Here is a 21,810-nt window from a genome sequence, read left to right on the forward strand (position 1 = left end):
CTCCTCAATATATTCGGACATTGACCGGGTCTCAGCAGCGGATAAAGGATAGATACGCCCACGGGGAGGAGTAGTACCGGGTAGCAGATCGATGGGACAGTCGTATGGTCTATGTGGTGGTAATGTCTCTGCCTCCTTTTTATTAAAGACATCTGCATAAGACCAATAAGGAATCGGAAGTCCAGGTAGATTAGCTGGGGTAGGAGAGGGACGGACGGGATGGACGGGTACCAGGCAAGTTTTATGACAGTCTTGTCCCCAGCGAAGGACCTCTCCGGTTTGCCAGTCTAGCACGGGTGCATGTCTCTGGAGCCAGGGCAGACCTAGCAAGAGGGCGTGAGAGAGTCCAGGTAGAACATGAAAGGAGATACTTTCAGAGTGCAGCATTCCCACCTGCAGAGTAATGGATTCGGTGATGAGTTGAATGGGGCGAGGTAAGAGGCCCCCATCCACGGCAGCGACAGACAAGGGTACAGCCAAAGGTTTGGTGGGGATGCGGTATTTCTCAACCAGGGACTGTGAAATAAGGTTCCCGGCTGCTCCAGAGTCAAGTTGGGCTAGTTCGAAATAACGGTTCTCCCCGTAGATGATCGAAACTGACAACAGCAGGGATGGAGAGGATTTATTCTTGTCTAGGTGGACCTCTCTGAGCGAACCTAGACACAGGCGTTTCCCGACCTCTCCGGGCAGGCACGGATCCGGTGCTCCTTACTGCCACAGTAGAAGCAGCTCCCCTCGGCACGGCGTGAGTCCTGACGGGTTTTGACCATCTTGGTCTGGTCGACCTGCATAGGCTCAGGAGAGTGTACCTGGGGAGAGATGGAGGGAATGACGGGTTTCTGGAAAGTAGGAGCTAAACGTGGAATCCTTCTCTCACGGGTGACCTCTTTGGCACGCTCCTGGAACCGTAGGTCAATCCGGGTGGCAAGAGTTATTAAGTCATCGAGAGTGGTAGGAATGTCCCGACCGGCAAGTTCATCTTTAATACGGCCGGACAGACCCTCCCAGAAGACGGAAACCAGAGCGTCGTTATCCCAGGCCAGCTCCGAGGCAAGGGTACGGAACCGTATGGCATATTGGCCCACGGTGAGACTCCCCTGACGGAGGCGTAGCAACGATGATGCAGATGAGGTCTTCCGTCCGGGTTCGTCGAAGACTTTCCGGAAAGCCGAGAGAAAAGCAGGCAAGTTGGACACCAGGGGGTCTCCTCTCTCCCATAGAGGATTTAGCCAGGCCAGGGCCTCCCCGGTGAGATGGGACATGATAAAGGCAATTTTGGCCCGGTCGGAATTAAACTGATGGGACAGAAGTTCAAAGTGCAGGGTGCACTGATTTATGAAGCCCCGAGCCAGGACGGGGTCGCCTCCGAAGCGAGGAGGTGCAGAGAGCCGGGGTCCGGGGTAGGATACCATAGTATTAGTGGGCAGCGGAGCTGCCGGATTGCAAGATATGGCACTGGCGGAGGTTGTTGGTGGATCAGACAGAGTGTTCAGGCGAGTATTAACATTCCGCAGGTGACCCAGGATGGCCTCCTGTTGGGACCTCTGACGGGACAGTTCAAGACAGAGGTCCGAGAGCGAGGGAGCTTGGGTGCCACCGGGTTCCATGGCCCGAGCAAACTGTAACGGGTCCGGGAGGCGGAACCTCTGAGCTACTATACAAGGGGGCGGCCCTTGTAAGGGAGCGGGTGGCAGTCTCTGGATGAACGGACAGGGAGTTACGGCAAGTGATCAGGGCAGTCTCTGGGTAAGGGGTAGGTACGACCTGTGATGGCAGAGCCTCCGGGTAGGCTAGCAGGCAGATGGTAGATGTGTGCTCCCAGGTGAGCAAGCGAGAGTCTCTGGAATAGCAGGTGGTCACGGCACGTGACGGCGGAACCTCCGGGCTGGCAGGCAGGTAGGTAACGGAGAAGCGCTCCCAGGTGAGCGGGCAAGAGTCTCTGAGATAGCTGGTGGTCACAGCACGTGACAACGGAGCCTCCGGGCTGGCAAGCAGGCAGGTAGCGGAGAAGCGCTCCCAGGTGAGCGGGCAAGCTGGTCCATAGACAGACTGACCGGAGTTGTAAGGCAGACCGTCGGACCTCAGGCAAGCAGGCAGGTAGCTGATGTGCGCTCCCAGGTGAGCGGACAAGTTGGTCCTTAGACAGACTGACCGGAGTTGTAAGGCAGACCGTCGGACCTCAGGCAGGCAGGCAGGTAACAAGTATTCAGGCAGGAATCAGGCAGGTAACTAGCAGGAAACTGGCAGGTAACTGGCAGGTAACTGGCAACGGGACCTGAGGGCTGAAGCACAGGTGAGACACAGGTGCAAACAACATTGCTCGGGCACCTCCATTTTGGAGGAGGTGCCTTATATATGATGAAGTCCTCCGGCCATTGGCCGGGGACTCTTTAGGGCGGCGCGCGCGGCCCCTTTAAGAGGAGGGGAGCGCGCGCGCGCGCGCCCTAAGCACAGGGGCCGGGAAGGAGCGCGCGCTGAGAGCAGAGCAGGAGGAGGACGCCGGGACGGAGCGCGCGCTGACAGCAGAGCGGGGGAAGGAAGCCGGGCACGGAGCAGAGCGGTGAGGGGAGCAGCGTCCCTGCCTAGCAGAGGGCAGGGACGCCGGCACTACAGTGGTCCACGATTGTCAGGGCATAGATGTATCCTGACCGGCTGGGAGCCAACTTGACATGGTCCAGAGCTACCAGCTCAAGAGGCTGCGTGGTGACGATGGGCCTCAAGGGTGTCTTCTGGCTGGCACGGTCCTTCCTCCTTAGGTGACAAGGGCCACAGTCTCAGAACCATTTTTCTACAGCTCCTCTCATGCTGACCCAAAAGAACCTTCCTCTTAGTAGGAACTCCAGTTTCTTCCAACCGAAGTGTCCCGCTCTGTCATGGTAAGCCCCCAGGACCATAGCTGCATCCCGCCTTGGGACCACGACTTGCCAGGTCAGCTCGTGCGTCCGGTGGTTGACAATCCTTCTGCACAACTTGCCTTCGTAGAGGAACAGCTTGCTCTTCTCCTTCCATAGCTGCTTGGCTTCCTCTGGGGCATCTGGATCTAAGCGGGCGTCTTCCCGGGTCAGCAGATCTTTCACCAGGCGGACTGCAGGGTCACTATCTTGGGTCTCGGCCCAGCTGTGGTGAGGTAGGGGATTGATCATCACGGTTGTTAGATCCTCCTCCTTCACGCGGTGGGAGTATTGAGCGGCTCCATACCGGTGAAACGCGGGGAGTTCTACCTCTTCCAACTCTTCTGGGTCTTCATCACCTTCAGGTAAGTGAGGCATCCTTGATAGGGCGTCCGCGTTGGCGTTGGTTTTGCCTGCCCGGTACTTGATCACGAAGTCGTAGTTCGAGAGTCGCGCCATCCACCGCTGTTCCAGGGCACCCAGTTTTGCATTGTCCAGGTGTGTCAACGGGTTGTTGTCCGTGTACACGGTGAACTTTGCGGAGGCCAGGTAATGCTTGAAGCGTTCCGTCACGGCCCACAACACTGCCAAGAATTCTAGCTTGAAGGAGCTGTAATTCTCCGGGTTCCTCTCGGTGGGCCTCAGCTTCCGGCTAGCGTACGCGATCACCCTTTCTCTGCCCTGTTGGTTTTGGGACAGTACGGCTCCCAGTCCCACATTACTGGCATCTGTGTGGAGAATGAAAGGCTGGCCATAATCAGGGTAGGCCAGGATCTCGTCCCCTGTGAGGGCCATCTTCAGCTGGCGGAAGGACTCCTCTTCTGGTTTATCCCACTTGAAGGGCCGCTTTTGGCTCCTGGACTTAGACTGTCCGATCAGGAGGTCCTGCATAGGAGCTGCCATCTTGGTGAACCCGGGGATGAATCTTCGGTAGTAGCCTACCAACCCGAGAAACTGTCTCACCTCTTTGATGTTCGAGGGGCTTGGCCAGCTCTTGATTGCCATGACCATGTCAGGGTCGGGGGCCACTCCTTCCGCACTTACCACGTGCCCTAGGTACTGGACCTTTGGTTTCAGCAGGTGACACTTCAATGGTTTTACCTTCAGGCCATAGCCTGCCAGGGCTTCGAACACCTCGGCCAGGTGCTTTAGGTGGTCCTCGTAGGTCTTCGAATAGACGATCACGTCGTCCAGGTAAAGGAGGACCGTCTTGAAGTTTCGGTGCCCTTGACAGCATTCCATCAGCCACTGGAAGGTCCCTGGTGCGTTGCAGAGCCCGAAAGGCATACAGTTGAACTCGCTCAGTCCCATCGGGGTGGTGAAGGAGGTCTTCTCCTTGTCAGCCTCTGCCACAGGAACCTGCCAGTACCCGCTAGTAAGGTCCAAAGTAGAAAATAAGTTAGCTGATTTTAGTTTGGCTAAAGACTCCTCTATTCTAGGCAGCGGATATGCGTCTTTGTGGGTGATACGGTTGATTTGTCTATAGTCCACGCACATTCTCATGGTGCCGTCTTTCTTTTTGACCAGAACCAAGGGGGCTGCCCAGGGGCTACAGCTGTCTCTAATAACCCCAGCTTCTTTCATCTCTCTTAGCATGCCCTTTGCGTTCTGATAATGTGCTGGGGGTACAGGCCTGTGTCTCTCTTTTATTGGTGGGTGGCTCCCGGTGGGGATGTGGTGTTCTATCCCCTTTACTCTGCCGAAGTCTAGCGGGTGCTTACTAAAGACTCTCTCGTACTCCTGAACCACCCGGTAGACTCCTTGTTTTTGGTGCAGGGGAGTGGAGTCAGCACCCACATGGAGTTTCTGGCACCAGTCCTCCTTTTGTTTCTGGGAGCCATTACCCTCCGCCTGAGGAGATGGAGGCAAGGGTTCCACGGCCCTGATAGCTTTGTGTTCGACAACAAACAGTTTGGCGAGAGAAGCGTACCTGGGTAAGTGTACTTCCCTCTCCCCAATGTTGAGGATGCGGACGGGCACCCTCCCATGACAGACATCATAGAATCATAGAATGTAGAGTTGGAAGGGACCTCCTGGGTCATCTGGTCCAACCCCCTGCTCAAAGCAGGATTCACTAAATCATCTCAAACAGATGTCTGTCCAGCCTCTGTTTGAAGACGTCCATTGAAGGGGAACTCACCACCTCTCGTGGTAGCCTGTTCCACTCATTGATCACCCTCACTGTCAAAAAGTTTTTTCTAATATCTAATCTGTGTCTCCTCCCATTTAGTTTCATCCCATTGCTTCTAGTCTTTCCTTGTGCAAATGAGAATAAAGATGATCCTTCTACAATGTGACAGCCCTTGACATATTAAGTCTCCTCTCAGTCTTCTTTTTTGCAAGCTAAACATTCCCAAATCCTGCAACCGTTCCTCATAGGACATGGTTTGCAGACCAGTCACCATTCTGGTCGCTCTTCTCTGAACTTGCTCCAGTTTGTCTATGTCTTTTTTAAAATGTGGTGCCCAAAACTGTACACAGTATTCCAGATGAGGTCTGACCAAAGAGGAGTAAAGTCCGATAATGACTTCACGTCAATATATGACCACACTAGGTGTCATAACTGTTAGAACTCTCCTGTTAGGTCTTTTTTAGTTTGCTGGTCACATGACCATTTTTGCCTATTTAATCCGGCTCCGCCCTCCTGGCCTTGCTGGACTTCATTGTATTTTCTACTCTTGAGCTAGCTTGGTGCTCTCTTGCCGTTCTCTGTTAGTTTTGCTAGGTCTTCTGACCTCTATGCTTTTTGTTGTGTGTTTGTCTTTGACTGCTACTATTTCTGCTAGGAGGTGTCCAACTTATCCCAGTCCCTAGTTCTTGTAGGGATCCCTCCCTCACTTCTATAGGTCTTCGTACAGACTAGCCGAGGACTTTAGCGGGTCTGATCGCAGGATCAGGTTCCCCGTTACATCGTAGGGATCTAGTTTAGTTCTATTGTAGGGACAGATCTCCTGTCTTTCCTTAGTCCCTGTAGCAGATCATAACAGTAAGTCCAGCCCTAAAAGAAAAAAAAAAATTTTCTCTAAGGAAAGACCTCCAGTTTTCCATCATGGTTTCGGTTCAAGATTTGGCTCAACGCTTGCAGGGACACTCTCTGGAGGTGGCCAAGCTCCAACAACACGTGAGTAGCTGTTCTGGAGCACATTTTGTGGAACCAAAGGTACGTCTGCCTGATTTATTTTTTGGCGAACAACAAGATTTTTTTTCTTTTAAAAATGCTTGTTTATTGTATTTTCGTTTGAGACCCGGATCCTCTGGTGATGAATCACAGCGCATAGGGTTCATAATGTCACTTTTGCGCAAAGATCCTCAGGGATGGGCCTTCTCTCTCCAACCTAGTGATCCGTGCTTTAGATCAGTGGATAGTTTTTTTTCTGCTTTGGGTTTGTTGTACGATGATCCTGATCGTGTCTCATCTGCTGAGTCTGAATTGAGACGTTTGAGGCAGGGATCAGGTAATGTGGAAAAATATTGTTCTCACTTCCGTCGGTGGTCTGCCCAGGTGGGGTGGAACGATTCAGCTTTGAAAAGCTTGTTTCTTGCAGGGCTAGGTGAAAGGGTTAAGGATTTACTGATTGCTTATCCCACACCTGGAAACTTGCAGGAGGCAATGCAATTAGCTATACGGGTGGACAGGAGACTGCGTGCAAGGGTTAATGAGAGCAAATCCTCTGCTATGTCAGCTCCGAGTCCTGAGAGGGTCTGTGCTGACAATGGAGAGCCAATGGAGATTGGGGCGATGGTACCCCGCTCTCAGGAAAAAGACCGCAGGCTTTCTGAAGGCTTGTGCTTCTATTGCGGAAATTCTGGTCATTTTATTAAGAACTGTGTGCTTCGTATGAAGAAAGAAAAAAAAATGGTCAGTCATGCACGTATTGCCTGTTTAAATTCTAAGGGAGTATTCCTATCTGCTACTACCGCTGCTCAGGATGAATTAATTGCATTTTGGGTATTTGTGGATTGTGGTTCTACTCTGAATGTGATTGATGGGGGATTCTTGGAAAAACTTAGATTAGAACCTAAAACTTTGTCATCCCCTATTGCTGTGGTTTCTGTTGATGGCTCTCCCTTGAAGAGTGTTACTCATAAGGTCTGTGAATTTCCCCTCACTATTAATGGTATTCATCAAGAGAATTTGGATTTGGTGGTATTGGATAATTTGCCTTCTCCAGTAATATTGGGGTTACCCTGGTTAAAATTGCACAATCCTGTACTGGATTGGTCTACCAATGAAATTAATTCCTGGAGCCCTAAGTATTATGACAAGTGTTGTAACGGACGTATTACTCCTGTACCACCCGATAGACTCCTTGTTTTTGGTGCAGGGGAGTGGAGTCAGCACCCACGTGGAGTTTCTGGCACCAGTCCTCCTTTTGTTTCTGGGAGCCATTACCCTCCGCCTGAGGAGATGGAGGCAAGGGTTCCACGGCCCTGATAGCTTGGTGTTCGACGACAAACAGTTTGGCGAGTGTAGCGTACCTGGGTAAGTGTACTTCCCTCTCCCCAATGTTGAGGATGCGGACGGGCACCCTCCCATGACGGACATCAACCACCCCCCAGGCTGTCAAAATGGTGGGCCTGCTGTCTGAGTACACGGGTTCTACCATGGCTTGGTAGTCTCTACCTCTCAACCCGATTGCAGTCCGACACCAGATCATCATTTCACTTTTGGGAGGCATGGAAATGGGGAATGGGTCACTCAGTCTTACGCTACCGATCTCACCACCAGACAGTTCTACCTGCTGCCGTCTCATCAGGGCTTTTATCTCCTTGTTGAGGACTCTCTGTTGGCTGGAACTAGCATTCACCGCCACCTGTTGTAAGATTACAATTACCTCTGAAAGACAATTTTCAATCACGTTAGTACCCACAGTTATTTTAGGGTGACTTTCACGACGGTCAATGTCCACAATAATCACTCCCTGTGCCGGCAGTTCAACTTTACCAATTTTAATGGTCATCTCCTTGAACCCCATCTGCGGCACGGGTAAGCCATTACTGGCGATGATGCTCAAGTTACTGTCTGGATACCGTGTTATATCAGCATCAGTCCAATACTGCTTAAAAAGTACATAAGGGATAGTGGTTACTTGTGACCCAGTATCCAGCAAGGCGCTCATGGGGATACCGTCCAGCACCACGGGTAAAACCGGGCGCCCCCCAACGTACTTATTACGCCAATTGTAAGGGCCTGGTGATCTTATGCCTGGGGGTTGGCCCTCTGCCCCAGGTTGGACCCGTTTAAATTACAGTACCTGGAAATGTGTCCGGGCTGGTTGCATCGACGGCAAATGGGCTGTCCATCCTCTGCGTAGCAGTCTGTGGGCCTCCCTCGGAACGACGGGATCCTCCTCTGTCGACGCCACGGGACATCCTCCGGACTTGAAGCCAGCTCGATGGGTCTTGACGGGTCCACTTGCAACGCCTGGACGGTCCTGGTCAACGCAGCGACGCTCCTGGTCAGCTCCTGGACTTGGTGGTGCAGGTCTTTCGACGGGGCTTGGTTCAGGGCCTGTGCATCAGCCCCCACGGGGTCCATAGAGGAGGGTGCCGCCTCCTGGTGGTAGGTGAGAGCAGGGCGCCGGGGGTTTATAGCGCCACTGGTTGCAGATTCACGGAGCACCCTTATGGCCCTATCCTTAAATTGGGCAAAGGTCAGGTCGGGGTTCTGAAAGAACATGAGGCGCAGCTGGGCCCTGTGGGCGCTGGACAGCAGACCCTCTATGAACTGTTCTGTTAGCAGCTTATCCGTTTCCTGCACACTGCCAGGGTCAGTTTGTTGAATAGCCCTCAAGGCTTCCTGCAGATTTAGGGCATAGTCTCTGATGCTGTCCTGCGCCCGCTGCTTACATCCATAGAACCTCATTTTAATCTCAGCGGAGGTACGTGTGTCAAAGGTACCCCGCAGCCGGGCCAGAATACCCTTTACAGTTCTTTTCTCCTCAGCGGGCCATGACTTTACCTCCCGCTGGGCTGCGGCAGTTAACTGCCCTGTCAATATGCTGACCTTCTGTTCCTCTGTCAGGGGGTAAACCTGGAACAAACTGTACAGCCTTTCCTTAAAGTCAGTTAGGGCATGGGGCTCCCCTGAGTACTTGGGCAGCCAGGCCGCTCCAGGGATGTAGGGCAGGGAAAAGGGCATCACCGCTGCTGCAGCTGCGTTGGTGGTAGTGGGCGCCTCTGTGTCCGACATCTTCCTCCCCCCTAGTTAAGCGTGGCCTACCTTCCGACGATCCTCTTCTGTAGGCCGCGGCTCCGCTGCTGCTGCTATGGACGAGGACCTGGCGTCGCGTCCTGATGACGTCAGCGACGCTCTCTCTCCCTTCCAGGACCTTGCGCAGCGTCGGTGCGTGGGGCAGAGCTTCGGATCTCGCGCGGTTTTGACGTCCATGCCCCTCTTCTTCCCGCGCGGCGTCCTGAAGATGGCGTCCGATGGCGGGAAGCAGCTGCGGATGGCGGGAAGACGGCAGAAGACGGCGGGAAACGGTCCAAGATGGCGTCTGATGGCGGGAATCGGCTCCGGATGGCGGGAAACGACTCCGGACGGCGGGAAACTTCGCCACAGGTAGGTTACAAAAGTCTTTTTTCAGGCACGCAGTACCCGGTGGTTGCGGGCACGAAATCCTGCCGACTACGCCAAAGCTGACTCGCCCTCTGGGCCGTGGGGCACTCGAATCCGGGCAAATAGGGAAACGGTGGGAGTAGTAGTGGCAACCCGGTTCCGTGGCTCAGGGTGGTCAGGCCAGTGGTAGTCCGTTATGTGCTGTTGATTATGTCCGACTACGCCACCCGTGGATTGCGGTTATTAGGAACCGCCGCTGCATGCAGACCGCTGGGGCTGATGAGGTGTGCAGCTAGGGTAGTGTGACTCCCCACGGGAAGAGTGCGGCCCCAGGGCAGTGTAGTGGATGGTGGGAGTGATGGTAGTGTGAGTCCCAGTGCTGATAGTGCTGGAGGAGCAAGGAGCACACAGACAACAGGTTGCAGTCCAGGGTCTTTACTAGAACAGGTAAATTGACCCACAAACAGTCCCAGCTAGGAGGGGACCTGGATGTCTGAGAGCAACGGGGAGATTGGCCCTGGTCAGGGTGAGGGTGTAGGCCTACCGTGCTTTCTGTGCTCCTTCTGGCTATCTCCTTGTTATAGGGTAACAGCCCACGTTTCCAAGCTTTCTGTGTATTCTCGCCTGTATGGCCTGCGACGTGGGTTCCTTGCTGCTCCCGGCCTGGTACGGCTTTACTGGTCCCTTCTGTTGTGGCAGAGCCTCCAGGCTTCTTAGGCCAAGGAATATAATACAGTCCCTTGCGGACTGGTTATCTGCTGGGGGATGTGGAATCCTCCCAGCCTCAGACACCAAAGTCTGGTAAAGTCAGTCTCTTATCTGCCAAGACAGGCTCTCTTCGCCTCTTGTCTCTGGCTTGTGGCTCTCCTCCTGCCACACTTCCTCTTAGGTGCAATACAACTGTCTGTCCCTGCTCTGCTCTGGGACAAGTCTCAGTGCTGAGACAGGCCATCAAGTTCTCTCTAACCCTGCCCCCAGTACCAGCTTTTATAGGGGCAGCCAGCTCCCCCTACTGGCCTGAGACAGGAGGTACTGCATGCTAATGTTTCCCTGACTAGAGAACCTCCACCTTGCTCTCAGACACAGCTTTATTACATTTTGTGGCATCCAGGCCAGGGTGACACACAGGCACATATAGTACTGTCTCTGTCTCTTCCTGTACATTATGTAGGCACAGATAGTACTATCTCTCTTTCTCTTCCTGTACATTATGTAGGCGCAGATAGTACTGTACTTTTGTCTTTTCCTGTAAATGATGAAGGCACAGATATTACTGCCTCCCTGTTTCTTCCTGTAAGTGATGTAGGCACAGATAGCGCTGTCTTTTTGTCTCTTCCTGTAAATGATGTAGGCATAGATAGTACTGCCTCCCTGATTCTTCCTGTAAATGATGTAGGCACAGATAGTAGTATCTCTCTTTCTCTTCCTGTACATTATGTAGGCACAGATAGTATTGTCTTTTTGTCTCTTCCTGTAAATGATGTTGGCACAAATAGTACTGTCTCTTCCTGTAGGCTCAGATAGTACTATCTCTCTTTCTCGTCCTGTAAATGATGTAGGCACAGATAGTATTGTCTCTCTGTCTCTACCTGTAAATGATGTAGGCACAGATAGTATTGTCTCTCTTTCTCGTCCTGTAAATGATGTAGGCACAGATAGTATTGTCTCTCTGTCTCTTCCTGTACATGATGTAGGCACAGATAGTATTGTCTCTTTCTCGTCCTGTAAATGATGTAGGCACAGATAGTATTGTCTCTCTGTCTCTTCCTGTACATGATGTAGGCACAGATAGTACTGCCTCCTTGCCTAATCAATCTCTTAATGGCTCTCTTTCTCACTGTTTTATACTCGCAGTCTCAACAACACTTGCGCTCTGGCGAGGATACGAGTCGGAAGCCTCTTGGTGGGGTGGTGATTCCTCCCATAAATAAATCATCTGGTGTTCCAGCAGAACCGAATGGTCTTTCTCAAATCACTACTAATGGTCAACTGAGGAGATCCTCACCGGTCCCCAGACCAGGAGCCCAACAGAGAAGGTGACCATCTGCCAGGCTCTGGGGGGCACAGTGCAGGCGATATAATGTTACCGTCTTTATCTCCTATGAGGCATTGCTTCCAGCTGGCAATTTCTAAACTTCTGGGTGGATCTCAGCTGGGACTTCATTTTCTTTATCAGAATATATAAGAGTGGGCGGAGAAGGACGCACATAGGTGTAAGCCTTTACTGCAGTGTAGAAACCATCCTGTAACACTAAACAAGGGTCATCCAAGTCTTGGGAAGACATATAATAGTAGTGGGAGAATGGGCTTGACAGTGTGTTACATCAGTGGTCCCCAACCTTTTTTGCACCAGGGACCGGCTTGAAGCAAGATCATTTTTCCATGGCCCAGCAAGGAGGGGGTGGGGTGGGCGGGGCTTTGGTCATATGGGGGCGGGCTAATGGAGGGATTTGGAGTTTAGTGCATACTTATCATATAGTGTAGACCAGGTCCCCGCCAGGAGCTATGCCAGGAGCCCCACATAATGTGCTGTGCCAGGAGCCGCATCACTGAGGCCCCATTACGCCCTGCAGCAGGACAGGGCAGCTGTCCTGACAGCTGCTGTTCAGCTGCATTTACTTCATCCCAGGGGCGGACACAGACTGTAGTGGGCCCCTGTGCAAGAAATTTTTGGGGGCCCCCCCCGCCCTTCATAAGGCAACAAAGTTATGTAAACATAACCCCCCCATGTGCATCTCTCACCCCCGTGCATCTCTCATCCCCCTCCGTGCATCTCTCATCCCCCTCCGTGCATCTCTCATCCACCCCCCGTGCATCTCTCATCCCCTCCGTGCATCTCTCATCCCCTCCGTGCATCTCTCATCCCCCCCGTGCATCTCTCATCCCCCCCGTGCATCTCTCATCCCCCCCGTGCATCTCTCATCCCCCCCGTGCATCTCTCATCCACCCCCCGTGCATCTCTCATCCCCCCCGTGCATCTCTCACCCCCCCGTGCATCTCTCACCCCCCCGTGCATCTCTCATCCACCCCCCGTGCATCTCTCATCCCCCCCGTGCATCTCTCACCCCCCCGTGCATCTCTCACCCCCCCGTGCATCTCTCATCTCTCCCCTCCCTCCCATGTGCATCTCTCATCTCTCCCCTCCCCCCATGTGCATCTCTCATCTCTCCCCTCCCTCCCATGTGCATCTCTCATCTCTCCCCTCCCCCCCCATGTGGATCTCTCATCTCTCCCCTCCCCCATGTGCATCTCTCATCTCTCCCCTCCCCCCATGTGGATCTCTCATCTCTCCCCTCCCCCCCATGTGGATCTCTCATCTCTCCCCTCCCCCATGTGCATCTCTCATCTCTCCCCTCCCCCCATGTGCATCTCCCATTCCCCCCACTCCTAGTTAATTGTATTTAAAAAAAAATAAAACTTGTTATACTTACCCCCATGCGATCCCTGCAGAATCCTGGCGCTCGTCCAAATCGCTGACACCAGGTTCTCCTGACTTCCGGCCATGTGACGGCGCCGTCACATGACCGGAAGTCAGGGGAATCATGAAGGTGCTGCCGCAGCAGCGCAGCGCTAAGATGTCCCGGACCCGGCGCTTAGCATGCGGCCGGGGGCCCCATGAGGAGAGAGACGCACAAGAGGGGGGCTCCGAGGGGGCTCCTACCGGCCGGGCCCCATACTGGAGTCAGGGCAGTCATGCCCTGATGGCGGCCCTGCTGGAGGCTGGAGGGGCCCCCTCTCCCCGCGGACCGGCTGAAAAACCCCAACGGCCCGGTCCTGGTCCGCGGACCGGCGGTTGGGGACCTCTGTGTTACATGACATGTCCGCTGAGCACAGAAAGGCAGTTCTGCAAAACCTTGGGGGATTTCACCTTTGAGACCCCACACTAATATCAGGCTTGGGGCCTGATAGCTGGCGCTCACAATCATGTGGGGTTTTTTTTAAATTAATTTTGAGCGTTGTGGCCCCTTTAAAATTGGAACCTATTATAATTGATCCTATTGATGACCCCTATATGTAGATGCCCTAATACCTGCCACTGAGTCCTTCCATGAAATGTCCCTTAGGGCTCATACCCATATGTGTGAAAAAAAACTTCCAATATCTGTACCGAAAAATCGGAGGAGTGCCATGCGATTTTCATGAGTGGACAATGCGATTTTTCACACCTAGCATCCGTATGACGTCCGTATGCAATGCGTTTTTTTTCTCTGCAGCTATTATTCTACAATCATTTACAGGACGACCATTTACAGTGTTCTCTGCTACAGAATGGTAATGTAAAAATCAGATGCCATACGGATGGTCCGAGTGCCGTCCGTTTTTTTTCTCGCACCCATTGACTTCCATTGGCGAGGCTCGTCCGATATACGCGGGAATATGCTGCATGCTGCGATTTTTTTTCTCAGTCCGATTTCAGTTGAGATGAGCTGGGACTCATAGATTAACATTGGTCAGAGTGCCATCCGATTTTTTATCGGATTGCACTCATCCGTTTTTCTCGCAAATGAGTATGAGCCCTAATAGACATAAAATTGTGTGTTGATACAAATAGAAATTAATATAGGGGAACAGAGGGGCTCACATTACCACCTAGATTAACACTGATGTCTTCTCCTTTACAGCAGTATTGTGGAGAATGATGGGAAATCCACCAGGTCTATAGGTGAGTGGGCTACTTTTATATATATATATATATATATATATATATATATATATATATAGATATATATATATAGATATATATAGATATATATATATATCTATATATATATATATATAGATATATATATATATATATTTTTTTTAACGTACAATTTGTAGGAAGATCAATATAATAAAATAATAATATATATATTATATATGTAATATATAGTTGATTATATATAGATTGTTTAAAGTCTGTGCATTTCAAGGGATAATGCAGTTAAATTGCATCTTCTATCAGCAGAGACATGAAATCAAATATATATAAAAATTAAAAATATTTAGAAACAAATAACCTCCCCTCAAAAAAAAATTAAATTACTCCTTTTTTCCCAATAAATAGCGAAATGTACAAAAAAAAATAACGTATTTGGTATTATCGAGTGCGTAATTATCGAAACTAATAAAATCGATGAAAATTGATCTCATTTGATGGTCGCCAAATTGGAAAGGAAAATCAAAACCCCGTGTTGTATGATTTCTTGCCCTGGCACCTCATGTGAAGACGTGGCCAGATCACATCTATCAGAAGCTGCAGCCATTGGGATCACTCTGATTTGGGAGCTGGAAGCGGTGAAGGTGTGAGGCCCAGGAGAGGAGACGGCTGCGCCCTGTGCAGCAGCATGCCGCATGTCACAGGCACTGAGGAAAGGAGCAGGGCATAATTGGTAATAGCTAATCAGTGGCATCGATCCTGTGGCTCTCCAGCTGTAGTGAAACTACTACTCCCAGCAGGCTCTGACGGGCTGCAATGAATGTTATTTTCTCATCCTGACCCTGGAAAGTGTATGTGATCAGTATCCGGGTAATTACAGGTTACACCTGAGCTGGGGAAGAATTGTTACATTGATTCAATGATTACAGTGAAACAAAGTGGCAACATCCTCAGCTACACATTGTAACCAACATAATGAGATAATAAGCGAGAAACCTGTCCGAGGAGCCGCCGGGCGCACAATGGCAGCCTGACAATGGCGAAGGGTTCATGTGACCAGCGAGGATATTCAGTTACCGCCATAAAGAAACACATTGTTACTGGAGCAAAGGCAGGAAACACAGAGGAGGTGGTTCACACCATCTACGGGGCTTCCACCATCAAGCTCGATCCTGCTAAAAAGACGATTTAAGTGAATCTGTCAACACGTTTTTATACATAGAAGTAATGGTATGGCTGTACATTATTCAAAAATAACAATGGCACCTTTTTTGTAGAGATTCAATGTACAAGACTTGAGAAATCTAGGGAAGAATATATAGTGGTATGAAAGTGTTTGCCCCCTTCCTGATCTCTTATTCTTTCGCATGTTTGTTGCACTTAAATGTTTCAGATCGCAAAACAAATGTAAATATTAGACAAAGATAACACAAATAACCACAAAATGCAGTTTTTAAATTAAAGTCTTTATTATTAAAGGAAAAAAAATAATCAAAAACTACAGGGCCCTGGTCGGTCCCTTAGTAGTAACAACTGCAATCAATTGTTTGCGATAACTGGCAATGAGTCTTTTACAATGCTCAGGAGGAATTTTGGCCTCTCATCTTTGTAGAAATGTTGTAATTCAGCCACATTGGAGGGTTTCTGAGCATGAACCGTCTTTTTAACCCCTTTAACCCTCAAGGTGGTTTGCACGTTAATGACGAGGCCAATTTTTACAATTCTGACCACTGTCACTTTATGAGGTAATAACTTTGGATCGCTTCAAAGGATCTCAATGATCTGATATTGTTTCTCATGACATATTATACTTCATGATAGTGGTAAAATTTCTTCGATATCACTTGCATTTGATTGTGAAAAAAACAGAAATTTGGCAAAAATGTTGAAAATTTTGCAATTTTCATGCCCTTAAATCAGAGAGATATGTCGCACAAAATAGTTAATAAATAACATTTCCCACATGTCTACTTTACATTAGCACAATTTTGGAACCAAAATTTTTTTTGTTAGGAAGTTATAAGGGTTAAAAGTTGACCAGCGATTTCTCATTTTTCCAACAAAATTAGGGACCATATCATATTTGAAGTGACTTTTAGTGGCCTTTAAGACATAAAATACCCAAAAGTAACACCATTTTAAAAACTGCACCCCTCAACGTACTCAAAACCACATTCAATAAGTTTATTAACCCTTCAGGTGCTTCACAGAAATTTTTGGATTGTGGAAGTAAAAAATGAACATTTATTTTTTTTCACAAAAATGTTACTTTAGACCCAATTTGTTTTTATTTTTGCAATGGTAACAAGAAAAAATGGACCCCAAAATTTGTTTTGCAATTTCTCCTGAGCACGCCGATACCCCATATGTGGGGAAAAACCACTGTTTGGGCGCACAGCAGGGTTCAGAAGGGAAGGAGCGCGATTTGACTTTTTGAATGTAAAATTTGTTGAATAAATAGCGGATACAATGTCACGTTTGGGGAGCCCCTGATGTGCCTAAACAGTGGCAATCCCCCCACAAGTGATACCATTTTGGAAACTAGACCCCTCAGGGAGCTTATCTAGATGTGTGGTGAGTACCCTGAACCCCCAGGTGCTTCACAGAAGTTTATAACGTAGAGCCATGAAAATAAAAAAATCAAACTTTTTCCACAAAAATGATCTTTTAGCCCCAATTTTTTAATTTTCACAAGGGTAAGAGGAGAAAATGGATCCCAAGAACTGTTGTGCAATTTCTCCTGAGTATGCCGATACACCATATGTGGGGAAAATACAGTGTTTGGGCACTCGGAAGGGTTCAGAAGGGAAGGAGCACTGTGTGACTTTTTGAACACAAAATTGGCTGGAATCGAGAGTGGACGCCTTGTCGCATTTGGAGAGCCCTTCATGTGCCTAAACAGTGGGAACCCCCCACAAGTGACCCCATTTTGGAAACTACACCCCTCAAGGATTTTATCAAGGGATATAGTGAGCATTTTGAACCCAGAGGTACGACACAGAATTTGATTATGTTAGGTCATCATATTGAACAAGTTGTCATTAGTCTTGAGCGCAAGTGCTCTCTACTTGAGTTTGTATTGGGTACTCGGGTATACACCATGTATGGCGGCGGGTGGTCGAGTGACATGCTCGAGTCCCCATCCCGCATGTTTCACGGTTATTAGACACCCAAAAAAAAACATGCGGGGATCGCTCGTACATGGCAGGCAATCCCCGAGAGGTTTTTTTGGCTGTATAACAGCTTCAAAACATATGGGGCATGTCATACTTTGTGCAGACCCGAGCACCCGATGCAAACTCAAATAGTGAGCACTTGTCGCCATATCGTCGTCATTTTTTTTTCTTTACTTTTGAAAAAATCCGAACCCTAGTCCAACCCCAACCGTAGCCCAACCCTAACCCTACAACAACCCTAGCCCAACCGTAACCCTAGCACAACCCTAACACTAGTCCAACCCTAACCCTAGTCCAACCCTAACCCTAGCCCAACCCTAACCCTAGCACAACCCTAACCCTAGCACAACCCTAACCCTAGCCCAACCCTAACCCTAGCCCAACCCTAACCCTTGAACCCTAACCCTAGCCCAACCCTAACCCTAGCACAACCCTAACACAAGTCCAACCCTAACCCTAGCACAACCCTAACCCTAACCCTAGTCTAACCCTAACACAACCCTAACCCTAGCACAACCCTAACCCTAGCACAACCCTATCCCTAAAGTTTATTTTTTACGCCTTTCCTCATGCAGTATAAGTGATTAGACGACTTTATTCTTCGGGTCGGTGTGATTACAGCGATACCAGATTCCTATCGGGTTTTTATGATTGACAGCTGTCACACACTAAAAAACTTTTTTTTTTTGCAAAGACTGGTTTGTGCTTCGCCATATTTTGAGAGCTATAATTTTTCCATATTTCGTCCGACAGAGTCATGTGACGGCTCGTTTTTTTGCGGGACAAGTTGACATTTTTATTGGTACCATTTTCGGGCACGTGACATTTTTTGATCGCTTTCTATTCTGATTCTTGGGAGGCAGAATAAATAAAAAACAATTCAGGAATTGTTTTTTTGTTTTTTTTTATGCCGTTCTGCGTGTGGTAAAATTGATAAGGCAGCTTTATTCTTCGGGTCAGTAAGTTTACAGCGGTACCACATTTATATATTTTTTTATTTTTTTTACTGTTTTGGCGCTTTTACACAATAAAAACTATTTTATAGAAAAAAGAATTTTTTTTGTATCGCTTTATTCTGAGAGCTATAACTTTTTTTTCTGCTGATGGAGCTGTATGGCGGCTTGTTTTTTGTGGGACAAGATGACGTTTTCAGCGGTACCATTTTTATTTACATTCGTCTTTTTGATCGCGTTTTATTCCATTTTTTGTTTGGCAGTATGATGATAAAGCATTGTTTTTTGCTTTGTTTTTTTTTATTTTCTTACGGTGTTCACTAAAGGGGTTAACTAGTGGGACATTTTTATAGGTCAGGTCGTTCCAGACGCGGTGATACCAAATATGTGTACTTTTATTGTTTTTTGTTTGTTTTTTATGGGCACTGTACCCATATGCATTTATGGATACAGAATATTTTTATTTCTTGGAGGATTATTATAGTTTTTAATATTTTTACAATTTTTTTTAATTTTTTTTTTCACTTTCTGGCACTTTTTTTTACCTGTACACTATGTCCCACTATGGGACTTTCACTTTTTGCAGCCTGATCGCTTATATAGCATAGAGATACAGCAGCATCTCTATGCTATATACAACCTGTCAGCGCTGCATGCAGAAGTTACTTTGGTCACGCACTGCGCATGACCAAAGTAACTTCCTGCCTCCTGGTGACCCAGATGTCATCATGACAACATCGGGTCACCATGACAACATCCGGGACCCGGCAGAAACAGTGCGGGGCCCCGGAGAGGAGGTAAGTAAGTAGTGCTTACCTCCTCTTGCTCCCGGAATGCTGCGATTGACTTCGATTGCAGAATTTCGGGGGTTAATGTGCTGGGAGTGGTGCGGCACCACTCCTTGTACACCGTACCGGGTGTCAGCTGTGACAATCAGCTGACACCTGGCGGCGACCGCGCCCGCACGGTCTGTGTGCGGGCGAAATCGCCACGGCGTACTAATACGTATCTGGCCCATAAGGCCCAGGGCACAGATCCATATTAGTACGCCTTGAGTCAGAAATGGGTTAAGGTCCGGCCACAGCATCTCAATCAGATTAAGGTCAGGACTTTGACTAGGCCACTCCAAAGTTTTAATTTTGTTTTTCTTAAGCCATTCTGAGGTAGACTTGCTGGTGTGTTTTGGATCATTGTCCTGCTGCATAACCCAAGTGCACTTCAGTTTGACGTCATGAGCAGATGGCCGGACGTTCTCCTTCAGGATTTTTTGATAGACAACAGAATTCATGGTTCCATTTACCACAGCAAGTCTTCCAGGTCTTGGAGCAGCAAAACAGCCCCAGACCATCACACTAGCACCACCATATTTTACTGTTGGTATGATTTTTCCTTTTCTGAAATGCTGTGTTACTTCTACGCCAGATGTAATGGGACATACACCTTCAAAAAAGTTCAACTTTTTTTCGTCAGTCCACAGAGTATTCTCCCAAAAGTCTTGGCAATCATCAAGATGTTTTCTGGCAAAACTGAGACGAGCCTTTATGTTCTTTTTGCCTAGCAGTGGTTTTCGTCTTGGAACTCTGCCATGCATGCCATTTTTGCCCAGTCTCTTTCTTATGGTGGAGTCATGAACACTGACCTTAACTGAGGCAAGTGAGGCATGCAGTTCTTTGGAAGTTGTTGTGGGGTCTTTTCTGACCTCTTGGATGAGTCGCTGCTGCGCTCTTGGGGTAATTTTGGTCGGCCGGCAACTCCTGGGAAGGTTCACCACTGTTCCATGTTTTCGTCATTTGTGGATAATGGCTCACACTGTAGTTCGCTGGAGTCCCAAAGCTTTAGAAATGGCTTTATAACCTTTTCCAGACTGATCGATCTCAATTACTTTATTTCTCATTTGTTCCTGAATTTCTTTTGATCCCCGCATGTCTAGCTTCTGAGGATCTTTTGGTCTACTTCACTTTGTCAGGCAGGTCCCATTTAAGTGATTTCTTGATTGGGAACAGGTGTGGCAGTAATCAGGCCTGTGTTTGACTAGGGAAATTGAATTCAGCTTCCCAAAGATGTGATAAGCAACAGTTAATTTATGTTTTAAGGGGGAAGGGGGCAATCACTTTCTCACACAGGGCCCTGTAGGTTTGGATTTCTTTTTCCCTTAATAATAAAGACCTTTATTTAAAAACTGCATTTTGTGTTTACTTGTGTTATCTTTGTCTAATATTTAAATTAGTTTTGTGATCTGAAACATTTAAGTGCAACAAACATGCAAAAGAATAAGAAATCAGGAAGGGGGCAAGCACTTTTTCACACCACTGTATGTGCAAATTAGGCTGGAAGTGCACCGGTGGCGTGTGAGAGCACTTGTACTGCATTGAGACACCCCCAGTACACCTACAGTCGGTGCTCCACAAAAAGTTTAAATCACTCCCTTTCCCCTCACATAAATAGTAAAATGTAAAATAAATAACATATTTGGTATTATAATGTGCGTATAATTGTCCAGAATAATCAAATATAAAAATATTTATCTGATTCGATGATTGCTGAATTGAAAATGAAAATCAAATTTGCATTTTTAGTTTCTACAACTCACAAAAAAAATGCAATAAAAAGCAATCGAAACTTTGTATGTGCTCTAAAATGGTATCAATAAAAGCATCCGCTCTACGGTGTGATCTAAAAACAAGAACTCGCACAGCTCCATTGATGGAAAAATAAAAAAAAGTTACAGATCTCAGAAAATTGCAACACAAAACGAATTTCTTTTTAACCACTAAAACATATAAAAGTAAAATTCATAAATTTGTTATCTCTGTAATTGTACTGACCTCGAGGATCAGGTCACCAGGTTATTTTTACTGCAAAATGAAAACCCTAAAAACAAGACAAAAAAATAATAATGTAACAATAGTGTTATTATTTTTACCATTTTATCTCGCTTGGATTTTTTTTTACACTATACGGTAATATGAATGGTGTCAATCAAAACTGCAACTCGTCCCACGAAAAAAAAAATCCTCATACGGCTGTGCCCGGGAAAAATAAAAAAAGTTCTGACTTTTGGAAGAAGAGGAATAAAAAATTAAAGTGTAAAAACGAAAACTTTCCCGGGCAGGAAGGGTTAGGGTAATGAGTATTATCCTCATTATCTACTAGGAGTCAATGGACTGTGGGGTCCGCAGGGGCGGGAACGCTAGAAATGGATGGATCTGTGGGGTCCACTAGAAATGGATGGACCTGTGGGGTCTGCAGGGGGCAGGGATGCTAGAAATTAATGGACCTGTGGGGTCCGCATGGGGCAGGGACGCTAGAAATTAATGGACCTGTGGAGTCCGCAGGGGGCAGGGACGCTAGAAATTAATGGACCTGTGGGGTCCGCATGGGGCAGGGACGCTAGAAATTAATGGACCTGTGGAGTCTGCAGGGGGCAGGGACGCTAGAAATGAATGGACTTGTGGGGTCCGCAGGGGCAGGGATGCCAGAAATGGATGGACCTGTAGGGTCTGCAGGGGCGGGGACGCTAGAAATGGATGGACCTGTGGGGTCCGCAGGGGCGGGGACGCTAGAAATGGAAAGGGCCTGTAGGGTCCGC

General features: G+C 48.4%; 1 protein-coding gene across 5 annotated transcripts in view; it reads left to right on the plus strand.

Annotated features, from left to right (window-relative positions):
- The window catches only part of TOGARAM2 (TOG array regulator of axonemal microtubules 2), a 232,916-nt gene that overhangs the window by 105,527 nt on the left and 105,579 nt on the right, over positions 1–21,810 (plus strand). For 4 of the 5 annotated variants that reach the window (XM_073671789.1, XM_073671787.1, XM_073671788.1 and 1 more), the window contains exons 6-7: positions 11,308–11,489; positions 14,076–14,116. In XM_073671789.1, the coding sequence (XP_073527890.1) occupies positions 11,308–11,489; positions 14,076–14,116 (223 nt within the window). The remainder of the gene's footprint in view (positions 1–11,307; positions 11,490–14,075; positions 14,117–21,810) is intronic. The other variant, XM_073671790.1, reaches the window with a different exon arrangement.

This window comes from Phyllobates terribilis, unplaced genomic scaffold (genome assembly GCF_046119375.1).
Source record: "Phyllobates terribilis strain yellow unplaced genomic scaffold, ASM4611937v1 Scaffold_3__8_contigs__length_932513732, whole genome shotgun sequence".
In the NCBI taxonomy this organism is placed as follows: Eukaryota; Metazoa; Chordata; class Amphibia; order Anura; family Dendrobatidae; genus Phyllobates; species Phyllobates terribilis.